This window comes from Phytophthora sojae, assembly GCF_000149755.1.
Source record: "Phytophthora sojae unplaced genomic scaffold PHYSOscaffold_3, whole genome shotgun sequence".
NCBI classification, from domain to species: Eukaryota; Oomycota; class Peronosporomycetes; order Peronosporales; family Peronosporaceae; genus Phytophthora; species Phytophthora sojae.
The window spans coordinates 5,594,533-5,615,172 of NW_009258117.1; the positions used below are offsets into that span (position 1 = coordinate 5,594,533).

At 51.0% G+C, this 20,640-nt stretch overlaps 10 protein-coding genes and 1 non-coding gene across 11 annotated transcripts; 7 read left to right on the forward strand and 4 right to left on the reverse strand.

The window, feature by feature from the left end:
* Positions 1-10: 10 nt before the first annotated feature.
* Positions 11-1,142, reverse strand: PHYSODRAFT_557313 (hypothetical protein; the record flags this gene model as incomplete). Its single annotated transcript, XM_009525490.1, has 1 exon — positions 11-1,142. The coding sequence occupies exon 1, from the start codon at positions 1,136-1,138 to the stop codon at positions 11-13; it is 1,128 nt and encodes a 375-aa protein (XP_009523785.1). The 5' UTR covers positions 1,139-1,142.
* A 413-nt stretch (positions 1,143-1,555) lies between these two features.
* On the forward strand, positions 1,556-1,633 carry PHYSODRAFT_t673. Its single transcript has one exon. It is a non-coding gene; the product is annotated as a tRNA-Leu (tRNA).
* Positions 1,634-2,889: 1,256 nt separating this feature from the next.
* PHYSODRAFT_329103 (hypothetical protein) lies at positions 2,890-4,204 on the forward strand (the record flags this gene model as incomplete). Its single annotated transcript, XM_009525491.1, has 2 exons — positions 2,890-3,158; positions 3,979-4,204. The coding sequence occupies 2 exons, from the start codon at positions 2,890-2,892 to the stop codon at positions 4,202-4,204; spliced, it is 495 nt and encodes a 164-aa protein (XP_009523786.1).
* A 2,958-nt stretch (positions 4,205-7,162) lies between these two features.
* On the forward strand, positions 7,163-7,321 carry PHYSODRAFT_405915 (hypothetical protein; the record flags this gene model as incomplete). Its single annotated transcript, XM_009525492.1, has 1 exon — positions 7,163-7,321. A coding segment is annotated over one exon (159 nt), but the record flags the coding sequence as incomplete, so codon positions are not given.
* A 1,541-nt stretch (positions 7,322-8,862) lies between these two features.
* Positions 8,863-9,231, forward strand: PHYSODRAFT_298965 (hypothetical protein; the record flags this gene model as incomplete). Its single annotated transcript, XM_009525493.1, has 1 exon — positions 8,863-9,231. The coding sequence occupies one exon, from the start codon at positions 8,863-8,865 to the stop codon at positions 9,229-9,231; it is 369 nt and encodes a 122-aa protein (XP_009523788.1).
* Positions 9,232-9,429: 198 nt separating this feature from the next.
* On the forward strand, positions 9,430-10,370 carry PHYSODRAFT_489095 (hypothetical protein; the record flags this gene model as incomplete). The annotated part of the gene is made up of 3 exons (XM_009525494.1): positions 9,430-9,690; positions 9,841-10,022; positions 10,085-10,370. 3 exons carry the CDS (start codon positions 9,430-9,432, stop codon positions 10,368-10,370), a joined length of 729 nt encoding a protein of 242 aa, XP_009523789.1.
* A 3,897-nt stretch (positions 10,371-14,267) lies between these two features.
* Positions 14,268-14,594, forward strand: PHYSODRAFT_329106 (hypothetical protein; the record flags this gene model as incomplete). Its single annotated transcript, XM_009525495.1, has 1 exon — positions 14,268-14,594. The coding sequence occupies one exon, from the start codon at positions 14,268-14,270 to the stop codon at positions 14,592-14,594; it is 327 nt and encodes a 108-aa protein (XP_009523790.1).
* A 277-nt stretch (positions 14,595-14,871) lies between these two features.
* On the forward strand, positions 14,872-15,174 carry PHYSODRAFT_411704 (hypothetical protein; the record flags this gene model as incomplete). The annotated part of the gene is made up of 1 exon (XM_009525496.1): positions 14,872-15,174. A coding segment is annotated over one exon (303 nt), but the record flags the coding sequence as incomplete, so codon positions are not given.
* An 883-nt stretch (positions 15,175-16,057) lies between these two features.
* Positions 16,058-16,850, reverse strand: PHYSODRAFT_313447 (hypothetical protein; the record flags this gene model as incomplete). The annotated part of the gene is made up of 3 exons (XM_009525497.1): positions 16,058-16,479; positions 16,540-16,726; positions 16,791-16,850. The coding sequence occupies 3 exons, from the start codon at positions 16,848-16,850 to the stop codon at positions 16,058-16,060; spliced, it is 669 nt and encodes a 222-aa protein (XP_009523792.1).
* A 1,404-nt stretch (positions 16,851-18,254) lies between these two features.
* PHYSODRAFT_490354 (hypothetical protein) lies at positions 18,255-18,614 on the reverse strand (the record flags this gene model as incomplete). The annotated part of the gene is made up of 1 exon (XM_009525498.1): positions 18,255-18,614. One exon carries the CDS (start codon positions 18,612-18,614, stop codon positions 18,255-18,257), a length of 360 nt encoding a protein of 119 aa, XP_009523793.1.
* An 882-nt stretch (positions 18,615-19,496) lies between these two features.
* On the reverse strand, positions 19,497-20,245 carry PHYSODRAFT_405130 (hypothetical protein; the record flags this gene model as incomplete). Its single annotated transcript, XM_009525499.1, has 2 exons — positions 19,497-19,652; positions 20,168-20,245. Coding segments are annotated over 2 exons (234 nt in total), but the record flags the coding sequence as incomplete, so codon positions are not given.
* Positions 20,246-20,640: the final 395 nt, after the last annotated feature.

Genomic DNA, 20,640 nt, shown 5'->3' on the forward strand with positions numbered 1-20,640 from the left:
CGTACAATCTCTAGTTTTTGACTTCGGTGTCCTCCTCCGACTCTGCCTCATCGTCGGGGTCGACACCGCCATTTGTGAGCATCTCGCGCACCTTCCGCTCAATGTTGAGCGTGTGCAACAAGATCCGCTGGAGAATCAGAGCCGAGTCGGTATCCACGCCCTCCGTCACCTTCTGCAGGTCGCGCTCACCCTTCCAAATTCTGTGAGTGCCAGCCTTGATACTGTACCCACGCTCATCGATCTCGTCCAGTCCTGGGCCCTTCATAAAGTGTACGCGCAACTCACCATATTCCTCCTCATCCATCAACGGGACCGCCGCAATAATTTCAAACACCTCGTTCAGTTCACTCAGCAGCTTCTCTATCGATGCGTCCTCAGTGGTTGTTCCACTATCGACAGGGTTGTAGGCCGGAGCCGACTGGCGGATCTGCTCCTCGCGCTTGGCCGCCGCCTCCGCCTCCTTGCGCGCCTTCTCGCGGGCCTCCTCCTCCTTGTCGAAGCCCAGGTTCGAGTTCTCCACCGCGTCCTTGCCCACGGCCTTGCCCCAGCTGCCCTCGCCCCACTGGAACGCCTGCGGCAGCCCGCACTCGCCGAAGAACCGGCCCAGCGCCTCCTCCACCAGCGTGTTGCACGCGCCGCCCGTCGTGCGCAGCTGCAGGTCCACCTCCTTGAACTGGCCCTCCACGGGCGTCTTGAGGAAGAACGGCAGCACCAGCGTCTTGGCCGGAGGGAACTCGTTGTGCTTCTCGATCGCGTCCAAGATGCCCAGCAGCTCCTTGTACGACTCCTCGTTCGCGCGCTGCTGCTCCGGGTACCGCCCGAACAGGTCCGGGTGCGTGCGCAGGTACAGCTTGCGCAGCGTGTCCTTGAGCATCGGCACCTTCGCGCCCTTCTGGCTCTTCATCTTGCGCAGGTTCTTGCGTCGCTGCGCGCGCTCGCTCACCTTCGTGCGCACCGAGCCCACGCCGGCCGCCGCCGTCAGGAACGGAGGCACCACGGCGCAGGGCGCGCGCTGCACACGCGGGAGCTGCAGCTGCTGCGTCGCGCCGGCCAGAAGAGGAGACGCGCGCGCAGGCGTCGACAGGCGAGAGCGCGAGGCCGCGCGGGCCGCGAGACGAGCTGTCGCCACGAACACCATCGCTGCCGGAAGACTGGAGACGGAGTGAGCCGGTAGCTTCACGACCGCTGGTTTTGATGGCCGCGGTGGCGTACTTAAGCGGGGTGGGATGCGGTACTGCAATGTACGCCCAACAATTGTTTCGAGACCTGGCGTGTAACAGTAGGCATGCATGCACCAGGCAGGTGGGAAGGCAAGTGGAGCCCACACACAAGTCGTGACGTTCGTACGTAGACTCCGTGTGCGAGCGCAACTAGTGTTTTAATACGAATCTGGCGGATGTATGGTTAATATGCGTAGCGGAAGGAGGCGAGTCTGCACTGTAGTAAGTACTGTGAGCGATGGTGGGTTGTTCGGGTGGTCTAGTTTAGACGCATTACGGGCGGCAAGTACACAAGTACTGTAGTATATTTTGTTGTCTTGACACACTGATGTGAGGACACGATGGCCGAGCGGTCTAAGGCGCTGGTTTTAGGCACCAGTCTTCGGGCGTGGGTTCGAATCCCACTCGTGTCAACCTTTTTCGAGCGGTTTGTCGCTCTCTTGCCAGGTTCATTTTCCTCGTTTTTGTAGGCTCTGAAATGTAAATTCTGGATCGTTCATTTCTTCGATAAAACATCAGTGCTTACTTCGGTAGCGCTCAGAGGGAACCCTCGCTGTCATCGTCACGCAAATGTACAGTATATTCTAAGGTATATAACGCATTCAAGTTAACGTAGGGAGGTTGTAACACACTACACGCATCGAGTACATCCATCGGCATGTCGTTGATTTACTAACGGCAATGATGAAGCGTTTCCTCGCCGTCAGCAAATAGATAGTAAGAAGCATTTGGTTTTCAATAGGAATATCTTGCGTTGCCATTATGGGCAATGGTGGACACTACGCAAGATGCAATGTTTAATGAGCAAATCCAGGGCTTTATGTACATATTATTAACCCTTTCGTGATCCTCTTACCTAGACTATACTATACAAATTGTAGGTATTATTATGTAAAAGGGCGGTAGTAAGCGCCCTTTTAGTAAATCACTGTACTTTTGGTGAATGGACGATGTCTTGAACAATCCAAGCAGAACTGTAATATAGACGGCCAGTGCTCTTAGAGGGCGCACTCTGCGTCCTTTTAGATTTTGACTGTACTTTTGGAGGTGTTTTTTGTATTAGTTTTTTTTCATTATCTTGCGACTAGCAAAACTATGTGGGTACCGCGTACCAGACGTCGATATTTAATGAGTATCACGATTGCTATAGTGTGGGTCCTGACCCAACTCAACACCAAATTTAGGACCTAATCAAAATACCTGTTTTTGATACCTAAAGTTGATTTTCACTTTCTGGGCTGCGTGATAGAGTCTACAGTATTAGGCGCATGGCTCAATCTTTCACATACATGTAGATGCATGGTGCTCTAGCTTAAAAAGAAAGCTTACTCCGACATGGGCGCATGGAACTTCATCACCTCGAGCTGTTGCTTCTGGATGGCGCGTCAAAGCACTCTATTCGCGACAGCTGTCTCCGTTGATGTTTAACTTCTACATCGCCGGAGCGCTCAGCTCTTTCATACGACTATGTAGGCCCACCAAATCCTTCAAAAGTTTTGCGATTCAATCGACATATTGCATTGCAATTTGACCTGCCCAAACTACTACAACCATAGCGACTAGGATGACTAGGAAGTCCAGCTCTGCATGCATTTTGCTCCGTCCTATTTTCTCTAGCAGAAGAGATCTAGGTCGTACTGGACCTGGCCTACTTCACCGACTGTGGCTCATGACGCTGTGCTCACTGCTGCTGACTCTCGTGGTGGCCATCGTGTCCGTCGTAGTGCTCTTCTCCGTTGCGCTGGTGCCAGAGACCAAGGTCCAGGAGGACACGGGCGTGAACGCGTGGCTGTCGTGGTTACCGGTCGCCATGATGGTGCTCGTGGAGATCTTCGTCGTCACGCTCATCAACAGCCTCGTCACCATGGGATGCTATCAGGTCAATATCTTCGACCAGGTCACGGTGGCGCGCGGCTTCGAGGACATGCTGCAGGACGGGTAGTGCCACACCAGCTGCGAGTGCGGCCGCCTTTCCTGCTGTCGCGTGAGCGAGATCAGGCGCATCGTTGTCTTGAGCTTGTCCGCGAAACCGCAGGGGGTTCGATGCACCCGTCGTTCATGCTCGCGATGGTGTTCGTTGAGTCTGCTGTTGCTGGTGTCTGCTGTTGTTGGTGCTTGCGGTGACGCCGACCGAGTTGACCTGCGTTCCCACCTCATTGTCCTTCCTGGAGAAGTTGCCCAGCATGATGCCACTCACCCGCTCTGCCATATAAACGTGTATTCGTCCGACGTAGCTCATGAGCACCCCGTACGCAGAGTGGTGCTGTGCCCTGTGCCGCGCCTGTACGCATCCTGATGGCGATCTGATGGTTCACCAGCGTACGCCGGAGCAGAGCAGAGCGCCATGCCCAGTAACAACGCCCTGTCGAAGAGAGGTGGCGGTGGGCATGAAGATGCTGCCGCACGTCCATTATCTCTGTCGCCCAGCGGTGCATCAGCGTGGTTGTAAGCGCTAGGATTGAGCCCTCAGCAGCGCTCAGCAGCAGCGAGTTGTATAGCATCGACTTGCCCTCTCCGTCACCCACCCTTAGACAGTTTACATGTTAACGAGCGTCCGTAGGTTGGGGGCGATCTCCATTGTCCCTTGCATACCGCGCGGGGCGCTGCTGCTCTCCATTATCTCGTGGGAGCTCCTTGCCGCCACCTACTGCAAACACTTGCTCTGCAAATACCTAGCTATTATTTGCCAATGAACGCGTGGCATTTAGGTAGGTCATGACTTTTTATTTTACTTTACGGTATAAGATATCTTCTGTAGTAGCTGGTTCCCGTCACTGCGCTTGTGCTGGGCCGAGACAACGAAGGCCATGAGCTTCGGTGATGTCTTCGGGATGGCTCTCGAGTTCGAGTCGTTCGTCTTGTTGCGGTCCGCGTCGCACCTGCCCAAACTTACGATGATCAGACGTGCCTTCTGCGCCAGCAGCAACTCTGCTAGCTCGCCGCACCTAGGTAGGCATAACTTGGAGATGAGCAGTGAGAAGTAAGAAGTTGTGGAGACGCCGCTGGCTAAACCAACCTGAAATTTGGTGAGAGTGAGAAGTGCATTTGAGACAGCCCGGACACTGGTTTTTTATGGTTTTCATTGATGAGTTCTCACCACGCGTCTTCAATCGGTCGTCTCCAACCCAAGTACGTCGATCTTGCTAATCTTGTGGAACATACTAGTGGCGCTAATTCGGCGTCATTGATCGCAGTCTAATCGTGTAACGGATACCGCCAGCACCCCAGTGACAAACCTTCACTGCACATACTTATATTGGCGATTTTCAGCTAAATGTATTATTTCGGCTTGACCCGATATACATTCGGCAAAAAGCAACTTTGACTTCTAACAATAGACAAGCTAGTATTAGTACTAGTAGTAAATCGGCAGTAACCGGAAGCAATGGTTCCCTTCAATTATTAGAATTATCCTCGCCAGACTATTCTCTAATCAACCTAGCTCGTATGCGTCAAGGGCAGCGCGAGGGTTTGATACAGGTTTAGCTGGAATGCTGGTATTGTGAAAACCGCTTAATTTGCCGATTTTGCTCGTAAATCGATGGATTTGCACCCTGATTTAGCTCGATCGATTTGTAAATTGACGCGTCCCTGTGATGCATATGTGAGTGGATGTGCATATTAGGCGATCGTTTTATGGAGACCAAGTCGATATAGCCGCGTTTATAGCAGAATGCCCACCTTTTACTGGGCAATCGCGCAGCCAAACGATACATATAGATCACGTTTGATTTTAAACCTGATTTTTACTCTGATTAATTAGGTGATTGGGATCTAATAAGGGGTTTTAGCCGGTTGTCACAATAGAGCTTTGAGTTTTGCTGGTAAAGTAGCAATGCCAACCCTCGTATCGCTTCGTCCATCCGTTCCTCGACACTTGCTCGACTAAGAAATTGAAGTCTTCGTAGCCCTCTTCTCGAGCGACCTATGCCTGGGGTTCCTCGTCCTGCTAGGCTAGTGTTTGCTTTAGCTCGATTGACAGATATTTCAGCTTCTCGCCTGTTATCCATGGGCTCTCAGCTGCGCCCGTAGGCGTCGCGCCTTCCACCAGTAAAAGCCTCGTACTACTTTATCAATATCGTTAGTATGTCGTTGAATGGCTCGTGGTTGGGCGGGATCTAATTTCTCGCTGTCAGCCCTTATTGATTGTCAGCACCACAGAGAGACCACAATGAGGTCGACGAATTTCATGTGTGTTAATGTTTGGGCTGAACATTTGGCGCGATATTCGAAGAGCTTTCTTGTTCAGTGTCTGCTTTGGCGAGTTCATGAACCTCACGAATGCAACGCGTAGCAGCCCACAAGTGTTTACACCGTTTACCGTAGTGCCACAGCTTGATCTCGGGCCATTGTCACCCCTTCCAGCCTGTTGCAGCTTCCTCGTACGCGCTGTCGTGTAGCCGTATGCGTACTTTTTGCGTCTCCACGCTGCTGCCTCGAGATCCAAGCAATCCGCATTGGGTACTTGAACAAGGACAATTGAAACCATATCAGTGCTATAGAGGCTGTGGGGCGATACATACCGCTGTCGATTCCTGTAGAACACAAACAAAATCATCGGTTAGTCACGTAGCTCGTGCTGCAACCTTTGGTTAGGGTAGTAACTTCTTGCCCACAGACGCCAATCGTCGTACTGGTTTCCGTCTCTTCATATTCCCATGGTGATAAAAGCGCAGGGGGTACTGTGTGCTTTGACATACACAAGAAGCTTAGATAGTAGTGGGTCTAGGAGAATTCTGAGACGAATAGCAACAGCGCGAAAATACGTATACCGTATCGTCGTAGTTCTAGGCGTTGCATACTTCTAAGGGTACGTATTACTGCTTCCCTTCCACACGCGAGGCACTCAGGTGGTACAGCACTCTGCCGCGCGATCGATCCTCGCACGCTGCAACACGCGCCGGCGATGACGAACTGGCAGATAGCAAGCTGCAGATGAAAACCCTAATGGGCGACTTCAGACTGGCAGGGCGGAGGTTTGCCAACCGCGGGGAACTGAGAAGGAGGCTGCTTCCCCGATTGAACTCCGATCGTGGTAGAGGGCCATACGAAGACTCGTTCACCCCCTCGCTCAACGTCCTTATGTAATTTTTAGGGAATTATTTATCAATGGTTTTCTATACCTACAAATCACCCCTCCCCCCCTCTAATTCATAAAGCAGATTTACGAAAAAGTTATGTTTCATTATCAGATACTACCTGAAAAAAACATAAAAATTGGGTGGGCGATGCCACAAATTTCACTAGAAAAGGTAGGCACAACAAACCGAGAAAATGTCTGGCAATCGGCAGGCCGAAGACGTACCCCTCCCGGATCGGAAGCATCGGCGAGTGACCCAAGCGGCTGCTGCAACTATATCGGCTAGTACCGAAGAGTCAAGCTCCAGCTGTGGCGTCCTTCAGTTTAAGAAAGCCTGGGTTTTACTGCGCAAGGAAGGTTGGACGTAAAAAAGTCCTCCAAGGCGTAGTCTAGATGGACGCTATCGGTATATCAAACCGGGTGGTGACGCGGCTGGCACCGAAGGCAAAGATGTTTTAGTTGGCGAAGATGCGTTGGTACGATACGCTTGCGGTATGCTCAACAGGCAGTCAATAGCTTCGGGCACGTATGGTGTTACATGGAGTATTACCGCTGTGTGCGCAGTGCTTTTTTGAGTGCGGTGCTGACCTTAGAATGGATGTTTGTATGTTTGTATGTATCGGAGAAGGCGCTACGCAACTTGGTGTCAAAGATTTAGTTAGTTTAAGTATTGGGACTTTGTGGATATGGTCATGGTGGGCCTGGAGGGGCTGGCAGTATGAATGGGACGATCGATGAATTGTTTGGGAGGCAAATTGATAATGCACCTCAAACCACACCAGCTAGCTCAGGCGATGCTGTTAGCAGACAAATGGACTGTTCGACTTAGGAGATCACTACCGGTGTCAGAACACCGCCGGCACTATTACAAGATTTGTATCTCAAGCAGCTAGTAGCGTTTACACCTGATAAGGAAGTTTGGATGAAAGCGAAGGTGTACACGACGATTGGATCTACTTATATAATTGGCCGCGTGTACCGCCGGCCGAAGAAAGGGAAGTTTGCGTCGCTTTTTCAAGTTCGGTGTTCAGTTTCAGTCGTCCTTTCTTTGAATTTGGAAGCTGCGGAGATTTGTGAGGAGTACGAGTTTGAAAGAAGTGGAGGCAATGAGGAATATGCGTTTCGATCCTGAAGGACAGAGCGACGGTCCACAAAACCTTTTCGAGCACCATGACGGATCCACATCTACCTTCGTGCGCCCAGAATTCGAGCATTTATTCGAGCATTCGGCTAGCTCCGTGTTTTTCGCATATCTACCGTTGTATTGTTGGTGCCAAGTGTTGTATCTGATGAGCCAATATGCCGTTGTAAAAGGCATTCAAATCATACGACCGTTTACACTACGGGATCTGATGGTATTTGTTTTCTTTTTTCATGGCACTAAATGCCAAAGGAGAATATTCTAATTACTGGGGACCTCAGCCTGAAGACTTGATATTCGGTGGAAGTACGACAGCATTAGATGGTATTATGAGTCTCAACAGATTCAAAGTGCTGCGAAGATGCTTGAGTTTTAACGTCGTCAATATGAATAACTATTACACATCGGTGCAGCCCCTGCAAGAACTTCCTGTGAAAGGTATTTACGGCTGGGGAACAATTCGCGCCAACAGTAAGCATTATCGTGGACATACGCTTCTCGGCAAAGACCATGATAGTTGTGTGCGCGGAGATCTTCGGCAAGCTGTGTCAACTGAGCACAACCTGGTTTTGGTTTCGTGGTGCGACGGAAACATTGCCATCGTGGTCTCGAATGCTGACGCGTCTACCATGCCATCTGTAACGCGTGTGGGTGGCAATCAAGATGTTGAATTCCCAACCCCAACTTGTGTCCCGCGATACAACCAAAACATACAGGGCGACGACCGATTGGGCCAGCTAAAAGGACGGTTTTAAATCTTGGATGAACACTCATTCAAGCGCTGGCACAAGAAGCTGGCATTAGCGCTGATCGACATCGCTCGAGTAAATGCGTATTTGACAAGAAGGCTCACAGAACGTGATTCAAAGACCCAGTAGCCGCATAGATCATTCATGACAGAGCTCGTCGGTGAGCTGATCAATGGAAAGTGGGCCGAAGCTCCTAGTGGGGAGCATATGCTGTACACGAACGGAGAGGCGTGCACGGAGGATCCGATTGAGGAAGTCATTGTGGGTACAGTCCGGCCAGACCGTTATGAAGGCATTACCATAATGCCGCATGAGTCTGTTGCTCCGAAGCAGATCCATTCGAAGCATAAGCTTAACCCCTTAGTTCCCGTATGTTGTAGGGTACTAAACAAGCGGTGTATACCCTAAGTCACTTTTTCGCTGCGTCTCTGGTATGTTGGACCTCCAACATAAGGAACGATTATACTAAGTGTTTGTATGGAGATAGATCCCATGATATCATATAGTGAAAGTAAGATATTTTATTAACAAAAAAGAACCGAATGCACAGGCTTAGGTTTGTAGTCTGTAGGTACGGTTGCAGGTGGTACAGAAGGGAGTGTCTCACACACTAACCACGAGTGGCCAGCAGGCCGCAGTGCTCATTTAGCAAAAAGACGAATCAAGCGCAAGATGATAGGCCCGGCCGGCAAAACCCCACGGCACCAGCTAATGGAACACGAGCGGTGCCTGTGCCTCGAGGCACTGCTGAGTGACCGCCACGAACGCCGCGTCCGTCGTGCGCAGCAGAAGGCGGGTGATGAAGCTGCGGGGGCAGCGAGGACTGCGAAGCGTACGACAGCGGCGATGGAGGTCGCCGAGTCCAACGGCGATGCCCCTGCGCAGCCAAGAGCCGAGGATAAGGAGGAGGCGAGCGCTACGGCTGCTGAGGCCAAGGAGACGACGGGTAAGAAGGCAACGAAGGCCAAGGGCGCAGCAGCCGAGACCAAAGAGACTGCGACGAAGAAGAAGGCAGCGGCGCAAGAAGAAGGAGGCGGCTAAGGCAACGCGGACCAAGTCCAAGGCTGTGGCTTAGTCGCCACCGTCCAGCCAGAAGAAAGCCGGGCCAAGTAAGTTAGTTATGCGTCTATGCTATTTGTCCTGTTGAAGCTCTAACGTTGTATTGTATTATGGTTGTACAGTGCGGCGCAAATGCAGTCTGTCCTTGCGCCGGAGCTGGTGCGAGACTACCACCGGTCCATGGGCGGTGTCGACGTCCACGAACAGCTTCGTATGCAGCGCTACAGTGTACAGCTGTGCTACAAAACGCGCAAGTACTATAAGACGCTGTTTCTGGGGCTTCTAGATATGGCGCTCGTGAACGCATTTATCGGGTACCGCTACAACAAGAAGGTGAACAACAAGCGGCCACCGAAGCACTACGCCTTTTTTGAAGAGCTGATGGAGCAGCTCCTGGCCGTGGACTCCGACATTGTTTTCACAGAGATTGAGGTAAGATATGTTGCCCTGTCAACATAAGCGCTTTGGTGTGGTACGTATGTTCGACATAAGGTGATCTAATGTTGTCAACGTGTGTATCACTTCCAGCAAGCAACTTCAGCCAGGGATCGGATGGCGGCGTCACCAGCTCGGTCCGAGTCGCGGTAGCAGACGTCGGGGCAAGATGGAGCAGTTCATGACGGCCATTATCTTGGGGAGAATTCTGATACTGTCGACGGGGAGCGGGGAGTCAAACGGCGTCAGCGCTCGTGCAAGGTGTGCGCCGTGTTCAAGGCCAAGCCGCGAAAGTTTACGAAGTACTTTTGCCCGGAGTGCTCCGCGGGCAACAAACGGTAAGTGCTGTTTTCTAATGTAAAACGAGGCTCAAAATCTAACATGTACCGATGCAATGCAGCAAGTACTTGTGTAATGTAGTCCGCGAAGGAAGAGCGAAGACGTGCTTCCAGATCTGGCACGCAGATAGGGACAACGGAAACGACATCCCGCGCCATCTACTTCAAGAGCACAAGGATCGCGACCGCCCCCCACCTTCGCGCCCACGAAAGAAGCGACGCCGCGTCAGTCAAGCGCAGGGAGCGGTGGTGAGCCAAGCTGACGCTGTCTCGGAGGTGGAGGAGGAAGCTGGAGGAAGCAAGAATGCTGATAGTGCGGGGGAAGGCATGGCTGACGACGAGTTGTAGGCAGTATTTTTTGTGCATTCTTTTGGAGATAGCAATCAATTGAAACGTGCCAATTTGCATTACCATCATTGATCGCATGTCCATTTTATCCGTTGCTGCACGTGTGCAATGCCACAAAAATCGAACGCACCGATGAACAGGACATTTCTTATGTTGATCTGTCCATCATAGGATAAATGATTAGCCAATTTTGACTACATAGGACGCCTTTATGTTGTATATGTCACTCCTATGCCCACACGTCTGCCCTCGTACCCACCCCCAACCCGCGCCTCAAAATCCGTAATTAGACGATGGTGCATACAAACATCAAGACGTTAGATTATGGGACAGGAAAAATATACACCTCGTATCTAGCCCGGGAAGTAAGGGGTTAAGAAGTGCCGCTGCATCGTGTATTGTTGGGAGGGCCGTTACCCCCATTGAAGTGGCATAGATGTCTGCTTATGTCGAGTTGTGCATGCACAAGTTGGGTCCCCTGGATATACCCTGAAACGACATGGACTTGCTGGGGAAAATATCACCGCTAGTACAGGGTAAAACTTTTGTTTTCGCACAACGGCAACATCAACCATGTGTCTGAATTTGCGAAGTTCCGCCAAGCAGCCACTGCAAGCATCACGAATGCGAAGTGAAGCGCATGTAAGTCACCATTACGATGTACGATAACGTCATTTCCATTGCATGGGTGTTGCAGCATTTAGAGCACGTAGTCAGCCACAAGTCTGACCATACCATTCGTAACAGTCAACACGTTCATATTGTATTTCACTGCATTCATATCCGCGCAAGCGCTACTTTTAGATACTAGTCCGCTAACGTAGCTCCCAAATAAAGATGATCCATCGCTGTCCAAGCATACCGATACAAGTTGGGTTTACTAGGTAGGAGCCTGATATGCACCGAAACCACTAGCCCGACTACCGCAAACTTGCCCTCGGACTTGTAGGAGAGCTTATAAACTGATGTGTGGTCTTCGTTCCTACACAGACCATGAGCGGTTGAAAGGTGTTGCCACCATCCTTTCCGTACCTCAGACATGCTCGTCGATACGGACACACCGTGGTTATAAGAGGAAAGCAACATTCGCAATTGCTGTTTCTATAACGTCAATGATGTTTATTGATTCAGTTCGCTCTACTTACGAGGGCGCTTGTTTGGCTAAAGACGTCTGTATTCGCTAAATAGAAATTGATATATCTCTGTGAACCTGGGCGAGAATTCGACTTCCTTCGTCATCCTAGGGGAATTGCCATAGCAAAATGGACAATCCTTCTTCGGCAGGGGGCAACCACGCCAAGCCCATGAATCCTCCACTTCGCACCAAGCACGTTCTTTATCCGAAAGTTGCTGAAGCAGACGTTAAAAGCAGCAAACCGGTCGTCCTGACCGTTCTCTCCACCATTCCGCCTGACAATGGTCTCAACAAAGCCGTCCAATGCAGCGGAGAGTTCCCACAGATTTGGAAGCACAGTCGCGATCTTCTTGTCCCGCTCAAACCGGTTGATGAAGCATAGCTCGACGAAGAAGCTATGGGGATGTGACCAGCTTGGCGAGGCGTGGGCTAAGCAGTCCCCTTGCACGATCGCTTGCATCTTGCAGATGTGCGATTGGGAACTTGTTGGGTGGGTGCCATTGACTGTTCGGGCTAAAGCTGGCTGCATCAGGCTCATACTCGACAAGTCTTCACACCGGAACGGTGTTGGTGCAACTGGTCAAAAACGGGTTTGGGGTCGGCATTGGAAGGGCAGGACCGTGGTTTACGCGCTCAACCTCTAGTAGGAGAGGCTGGAGTTGATGGACTTGACACGTTGGACTCGACGCCTTCTGAAAGCGGTCAAGCGTCCTCCTGGTTGGCTTGCGTATGGCCGGAGGTGGGTAAGGGGGCGAAGCTGCCACCAGGTTATTGACAGGGTCAGGCTGGGGACGAAGCGACGGAGCATCCACTTGGTTGGCCTGCTCATGGCTTGCTCATGGCTGGCGGGGGTGGTGAGAGGGGGGGGGGAGCTGCCGCTAAGTTATCGACAGGGTCGGCCTGGCGACGACTTGGAGCCCCCTGAGACGGTTCTTCCTCTCATTGCGAGGGTCCCCAACAGCTGTGCTGCTGGCCCTTGTATCGGAGTGCAGGCACGCTTCGTAGTGTTGTTGGTCGCCCGCCTTCCGGTTAGCTCTATGCCTAAAATTGCGCAAAAACATTCAGGTTTAGTAACACAAGAGATGAACTGAAGAAGTATGAGCGATACTGTACTCGACTGCCTTGACGCGATCAGAAAAGTGAGCTGATTTATATGAGCTGGATATTTACAAGAGAGATAAGAATTCTCACACAATTAGTTATTATGTTTCGATGGGAGGGGCGACGTAAAAGCGAAATTCCTCTTGTAAAAACTACGCCATATCGTGACGTCATAGCGAACCCAGGACGAGGGGGCGGAGGGGCACCTATACATACTGGCGTTCAGTATAGTCGTAGGATGGATGCTTTCTTCTGCTCGTATATATACAAAACTACGTACTAAGCCTTGCCTGTATGCTTGTCACCCCTCCTACTCCAAAATGGGTATTACGTTAGGCTTGGTGAATGTTATAAATGGTACATGTTTACCTTTTTCACAAAGGAAGGGGTGGCAGCTGTACAGGTACTGTTGTTTTATATGTGAGGGGTGGCAGCTATACAGGTACTGTTGGTTTATATGAATCAACAAGATGTCATCGGTGAAACCCGCTACGATAGTTCACAGCCACTCACATTCTCCAACTTGCCGAGAGCGACAAACCCTCGTAGTTTCCGACCCGATCACACACCAGCACGGTTTTTGCGCGTGATGGTCTAACTGTTGACGTCTCGCTTGTGTGTCTGGAGTGCCACCCGCCACCCCAAGCTCTTCCGTTCTGAGGCCATCACGCACGAATCCACCGCTGACACTACCATCACAACGATCATCGAGGACTCCGCGAAAGATGCAGGCCGAGCGGATGCACTCCGCAGCCGATCGCAAGCTTTTGCCGAGAGATCTGTGGGACGGCGAGTGCCTCCGTGGTCGGCACTCCTGTGGGGCGCCCCTACATCAATTTATCTTTTTAAAGTGTAATAGCACCCAAACGTAAACCAAGAAAAGCTGTTTTTGCCGCAAAATCGGTGCGTAATGTTGTCATTAGTATGCTCATTTGTTTCCAGGAATGAAGTGACTGCATATGCTTAGTGTGATGATAGATTGCATACATGACAATTATCTGTGGTTCTGAAGTGAATGTGTTTATCAATGGTGTAGTAGACGGCATAATGCTGGAGAAAAGATACTACTTTACCCCCCCCCCCCTCCTGTGCTTCATCCCCCCCCATTTCTTGGCCATCGCTATCTGTGTCGACGCTTGCAACTCCGGCAAAGGCAGCGACCAAATTAACACAATGTTGGCGCATTTTGTCGAGACGAAGTTCTGACTGTGTATGTCGACAACTCCTCGGGACGGAATAAGAACAACTACGTGATCAAGTTCTAGCTGACCCTTGTGGGCATGGCATTTTCGAGTATGTGGACTTCAATTTTTTCGTAAAGGGGCATACGAAAAACTCGTGCCACCGTGGTTTTGGCCACATTCGAAAGCACCTGGCCTCCGCTGAGTGCTGGACGATGCAGCTCGTCATTGATGCAGTAAACGCAGCGGCGTCAAACTCCGTGACTGTGCATGTTCCGAGAGGTAGCAGGCTCTTCAAGTCGTACAAGCCAGTGTTAACAAAATTATACAAGCGACTTGGCGGTGTGCAGCAGAACCAGATCTTTTCGATCGACAGCGCCAAGCAGGGTGTAGTGGCGTGCAAGAAGGGTCCCGACTTAGATACAGAGGAGCAGGACTTACGTCGAAAGATTGATGGTATTTCATGGCATAGGACGAATCATGACAGACCACATTGAAATCCTGTCACCTCCACCTATCAACGCTGAGAAGAAAGAGCAGATGTACAAATCAATTAGGCCGGACGTCCCGGACGAGTTCCAGAACGACCCGTTGTACGCGAAGCCAAGTGAGGATGAAGGAGCTGCAGCTAAGACAAAAAATTGGGCTCGCTTAGCGCCTCGTGCTGCAATGGCAGCGGCGGCCAAGAGGAATCAAGAAGAGCGTGGAATGGCGGCCCAAAAGAAGAGAGCGGCACCCAGCAAGAATGCTGTTGCTAACTCCAAAAAGCGCAAGGCTCCAGTGACGCCTGGCGCTGACGATGAGTAGGCGAAAGAGTGTAGTGCATCATTTGGTACCTATGTCCACTAGTGAATCAAAATGTTATTGTGGAAACCGATTAGTTTGTCCTCTGATTTGAAATCTTAATAAGGCCATTGTGAGTTCGTTCGTAGTCATTAATCATGACCATATGCTGAATCTAAATAGGTGTGTAAATAAGACCATGTGGCTCTAATTCTGGGTGACTCTATACCTCGAGCTTGGGGCTCAAAGCTGCACGCAGACTTAAATCGGCGATCAGGACACCACAACAGATCACGGGGCAATGTACGGAGCAGACTTTCGGTGGAGAGCCATCGTTCTTCATTACGCGTACAGCATCTCATGCGACCAAGTTGGCCGCATTTTCGGGGTTTCCGGGCGAACGGTGAGCCGGTGGTACTGTCAGTTCAAAGAAAATGGCCACGTCTACCCGGGGGAGCAGCCTAAGAAGCCAAGACACAACGAGGAGTTGGTCGCTTTCGTGAGCAAGTACGTCACAGAGCACCCGTGCTTTTACATCGAAGAGCTACAGGAAGCTCTGAAGCAGCGGTTCGGCTACAATGTACAAGGTATTTCGGCTACCAGCATTCTGCGGTTGCTTCGCTTCGACCTGGGTCTATCGCGTAAGGTTCTTGAGCGGCGTGCGCGTGAAGCAGTGCCTGAAGTGATCGAGTGCTTCATGAAGAAAATGCAGAAGTGGTACAGCTACCCTGAGCAACTAGTATTCCTAGACGAGACGTCGAAGAATGGCCTCGACGCCATGCGCCGGTACGCGTGGTCTGCTAAAGGCGAGAGGGCTATTGTTAAGGCCCCCTTCGCCCGTGGAAATCGCGTATCGATTTTTGCTGCATGTGACTCGTCTGGGTTCATCGCGTGGCGCACGACGCGAGGGACGTTTACAAGGCTGAAGTTCCATCGTGCCTTCGTGAGCTGCGTGTTGAAGAAGCTGAATCCGTGGCCACTTCCACACTCTATCGTCGTGCTAGACAATGCACGCATTCACATGTACGCCGAGCTTGAGGCCGCCGTCCACTCAGTGGGAGCCGTGCTCTTGTTTCTCCCTCCGTACTGCCCGCAGTTCAACCTTATAGAGGTGCTGTTCGGACAGCTGAAGCGGTGGCTCGCTCGCCACGCCAACCTGGCGTTTGGTTTGTACCCTGAGAAGGTTCTAGAGATCGCAATGCCAGCCTGCACCCGCAAGGACAACGAGGGAGGTGTTGGGCTGTTCCGCCATTGCGGGTAGGGGGTCGGAGGTGTGAATGAAGCGGTTTTTCAACGGGAGCTCGGTACGTACGAGTAGCATTGGGCGCGGGGAGGCGGAAGGGAGGAGGAGGAGGGGTGGGTGGGGAGCTGACGAGCGTAGCGAGATAAAAATCAAAGCAACCTTGTATTTTCGCACTTAAAAGCTGACGAGCGTAGCAAGATAAAAATCAAAGCAACCTTGTATTTCTGCACTTAAAAGGTGGCACCTACTCGCTCATGTGGTCAATGTCGCTCATGTCCTCGCTGGGTTCCTTAGGTGGTTGAAATGATGCGAAGAGGCCTTCGGCTAGTAGACTGTGGTTGGGAAGCTCGAGCGCAGCACGGAGCTCCTGGAGATTGAAGGCCAGTTGTAGATCCGACGATCCATTGAGGCGCACAGTGATCGTGCGGAATTCAGGGTCGCTTTGCGCCGGGGGTGGTTCCGAACGCATAGAGTCGAGGTGCTGCATCTGCCTAAACGTAGCGTTGTTGGGCAGGGCCGGCTCAGTTCCGTCAGGCTGTCTGGCGTGGGTTGTCTCCCAATACGTCCGGGCAATCGGCCCCACTCGGACGTCGCCTCTTTCGAGAAGATAGCTATCAATTGCTCTTGCAGCCTCTTGGATCCGGCCCGTTGTGACGCGTCGAATTCCTGCACTGCGAAATGCGGCTGCACGAGCTGCAAACACAAAGAGATCAAACTCGAAAGGACCACTTACATTTTTGCGCTTGTGATAATTTCCCCTCGCTATAGCGACGTAGTCTCTCCAGTTGGCAGACGACAAGGCGACCCACTCAACTTGCTTGGCACCCAGACTTGGCTTCAGGTAGATAGTGGCGTCGTCTCGGGTCGTCTTAGGCTTGTAGGCCACGAGGGCGGGAGCTGTGCTCGATCTTAGCTTGTAGCTCGTCGAATGAGTCAGCCTCCTCGTCAAATGTGAAGGTTGGCTTCTCAATACTGACGTTCGTCCGACTGGTCTTCGTGATCACGCCGATTTTGATGGAGACGCAGGCGAGGGTCATCTTGTCTTGCGGTTTGCACTCGGAATTGCGTTCTGAGCACTCGGAATGCCGCGAGTTCATCGGACATTCGGCCCGATATATTTGTAAATCGGTATCGGCCCTCTGTTATATATAAATCGGCCTGGGATTGGGCTGGGATTGTACGTGCCTAAATAGCAGTGTTAATATGAATAGGCGAATCTAAATCGAGACTACCCCTGTCGGATTTATAAATAAATCAGGGTTGGTAATCCTATTTGAGACCCTAAAGCGTCGGATTTACTGATCGATTAGACAAACAAATCGGTTTCCACAATACTTAGTGACTTGATCCAAATTTCGGGAAAATACTCAAAAATATACCCCCCGTGATTTGTACTGGACCGGAAAAATGTTATTTTAGCTATGTTAGACTTGGTTTTAGTTAAATCTGAGACTACCACTAGATTCCTTGCGTCATTTTTACCCTATAAAGGCAAATAAAAAATTGAGATCACGACTCAAAATACATTTTTGATGGACTCGTTCTCAGCTTCATGTGGATCAATCTGGCTGTGGAGTAGCTCAAAAGAAAGCTAAGATAGCCCTCTTTCGAAAGGTGTGTCTAAATCGCGATTCGTACTTAGGTTTATAAGTAATTTTTTGTTTGCCGTCGTATCATATATATCAAGCATTGCTTACTCACGCAGATTAGTCTAGTGTATTAGTTCAGTTACTCTATTCTTAAATGCCCTACTCTCAGACGCTCGTCCCTGGACTTCTTCCTCGGTCGGCCTCACTTCTTTGCCCCTTATCCTCATCGAAATGGTTGGTGGCAGGCTACCCAGTGCCGTCTCTTAAACGATAGAGTCCCCTAGAACTTGCTAGAAATTCAGTTTTATCTAAAATGAGAGGGTTTCGATACTCCGCACCTCATCCCCTCTCCCTTTCTCTCTTATCGACAGCCAGGGACATGCCCGGCGGCCGCTCAGCGTGGCCAGCACCGCATCACTTAACAGAAGATCCCGCTAAGAGGGAACACATTTGGAGGGGAACACAGAAAAACGCATAATGCGGAATTAGTCGGGTGTCGTGGGCACGTAAATGCTTCCAACTTTTAAGGGGCAGTACGCCGACAGCGTTGACAAGTTCTATTTTGCTATCAGCGCTGGTCGGCATATAGCTAGCGCCCTGGTAGTAGCTCTGTTTGAAGCTATTTGTAGAGAAAGAGGGTTTGTAGACATTTTTGTTTGGTACACGGTACCATTATTGGGAACAGGACCTCCCCCTCTCTCACAAATCAAACGGAGCTGGACGAGCGAGGATGAAGGGCGAGCTGCGCATCAGCGCTTGCGAAAGGTAAGAGAGCGCTGCAGGCTCCACGACGAAGCATTAGCACTATGATACTAAACAGGGTTCTTGTGTGCATGGCAATAAGAGTTTGCGCTAGCCAAGGCGCCAAGCTGAGTGGACGACGTGAACGCCGAGATCTACCAGGACGAGACGCTGCACGTGGAGCGGCTGACGGTCACCCTCGCCGTCATCATGTCTGTGCTGAACGTCGGGCTCGATGATGGACTGGCAGTCGCTGGGACCGCTCATCTTGACGTACTCAGCGTCCGTCGGCAGTGACGTGGAGTACAGGAGGCTGTAGCCGGAGGCGTCGATGCAGCCCTGGAACGAGTCAAGCGTCAGCAGTGTCTGTTGCGTGGACGAGCAGGCGTCAGAGCTGGACGAGCTGGAGGTGGTAGCCGAGCTGGTGGTCCCGCAGAGCGACAAGCAGGAGCTGGTGGAGGCCGTCTTCATGACCACCAACGTCGGCGGCGTCTGCGCCATCATGGTCACCAAGATTCTGGAAGGCACCTCGAGGGAGCTGGTCGACGTGATCAGCGCGGTGGACGCAACAAGGACGTGCAGCCGCTGCAGCCTAAGGACTTTGGTCGCCAGACCGACTTCGTGAAGCACGCGCGGTGGGTGCTGTGCTGAGCTGGTGGGAGCACCAAGGGATGGTGGGAAAGCCGTCCCGCTCTTGAACCGATTTCCATTCTTTTTGGAAATCGGTTCACAGAGCATACAGTCAATCACTCGAGGCGTCTTCTCGCTGCGCCTGCACTCGCGAGACAACAATGCTAGCTTAGACTAGGATAGCACAGTGTTAAGTTTGAGATAGTGAGCTGTCGAACGACACTAGTTGCATGTATGCTTCACTTGTTCCGCAATTAGTTTTTTTCGGCGCTCACCGTTTTGGGCTCTTTTTGTTCCCTTCATAGCGGGATCTTCTGTTAATACTCACACTATGTACTAGGGTAGAGTTCTAGAACTCGAACCCCAAGTTTCTCTCTTTTAGCTTGAGGCATTACTTAGTAGGCAGCGCCATGGTTAGAATGTCTGCGGTCATCTCTGTGGTCCCACAATAGGCTATTTGAAGTCGACCAAGCTCTGCAATGTCTCTTGTAAGTAGATACCGTATTTTAATGTACTTCTTGGCTTTGTGTTTTCCTGGGTTCTTAACTATGCTGATAGCGGTGTTACTGTCGCACCAAACCTGCACCGGAAGCTTTTGCGGAAGCCCCATCCCTTTAAGTAGATGCCATAGTCACTCACTCTCTTTGGTTTCTTCGCTGAGTGCGATGAGTTTGCCTCTGCGGTAGACAGGTAAACACCATCCTGCTTACTACAGCACCACCACAAACTCATATAGTCGGTTACGGACTTTCGTTCTTTTGGAAGACATCCGAAGCTCGCGTCTATGTACACTTCGTAAGTCACGTCGCACTTTTTCTCATTAAGCGACAGACAATACGTCGACATCCCTTCAAGTATTCGAGTACAGTGATTTGCGTGCTCAGCGAACAGTTAGAACCTTACAATTTTTGTGAGAAGGCATGTTTCCCGAGCTGTACCACACTTAGGGCGATGTATTGTTTTAGTGAACGGTGGGAATGTGCCCAATTAGGATTCCACCAATCAGCTCTCGTAAAAAGAGATCGGGCGGGAAGATCTCCAGGCCTGACTTCAAGGATGCACGGGAACGACATACATTAGCCTAGTCAGCACCATGCAAGTGAATGAAAGCAAGAAGAGCGATAGTAGCATCCAGCACGGCACATAATAAAGCTACATTAGATACACCTGAATTTCGCAGATATTTTGTCTGCACTGGGGATAACCCAGGCAAGTCATTGGCCACGTTGAATGCTTAGCTGCACTCGAAACTCGTGTGGAGACGATATGTAAGCGCACTATAGTGGTTAAGTCAGTACATATGGTCGTTGGGTTGTTAGCCCAAGTCCTTTGACAACATATAAACTGAGGGGTCATATATATCAGGTTTTTGCTGAGCACGCAAATTACTGTACCCGCCGAGCCGCATCCCAGTGCGTGTGGTTGTAGCACGATAAAAATCGACTAAGTTCTCTTGTCGTGTTGGCAATGTCCTCTCATGCCCCACCGACTAGATTTTGGAGTGAACCAATGATGCCACTGTAATCGAAAGGCCGAGCCGTGCGGTGGAAACTGGAAAAGGACCTCGCCCGAAAGACAATTCCCCGCTGCCTAATATTTCGCGATGTTCGGTCAAGCCGTACATCTATAACGACGGACATGTGGACGTCTGCCGCGAACAGACGTTACATGGTAGTGACGATGCACTGGATCGATGAAGACTGGAACCTTCGCTACATCATTTTAGGCTTTCGAAGGGTTGAGTATCCGCATACTGGGGTGCGCCTTGCTGATCTTTTACTCGACGTGATAAAGGCGATGGATGGAGCTCTGTTCGCAACACTCTGGGCTATTACAACGGACAATGCTAAGAACAACAAGACAATGG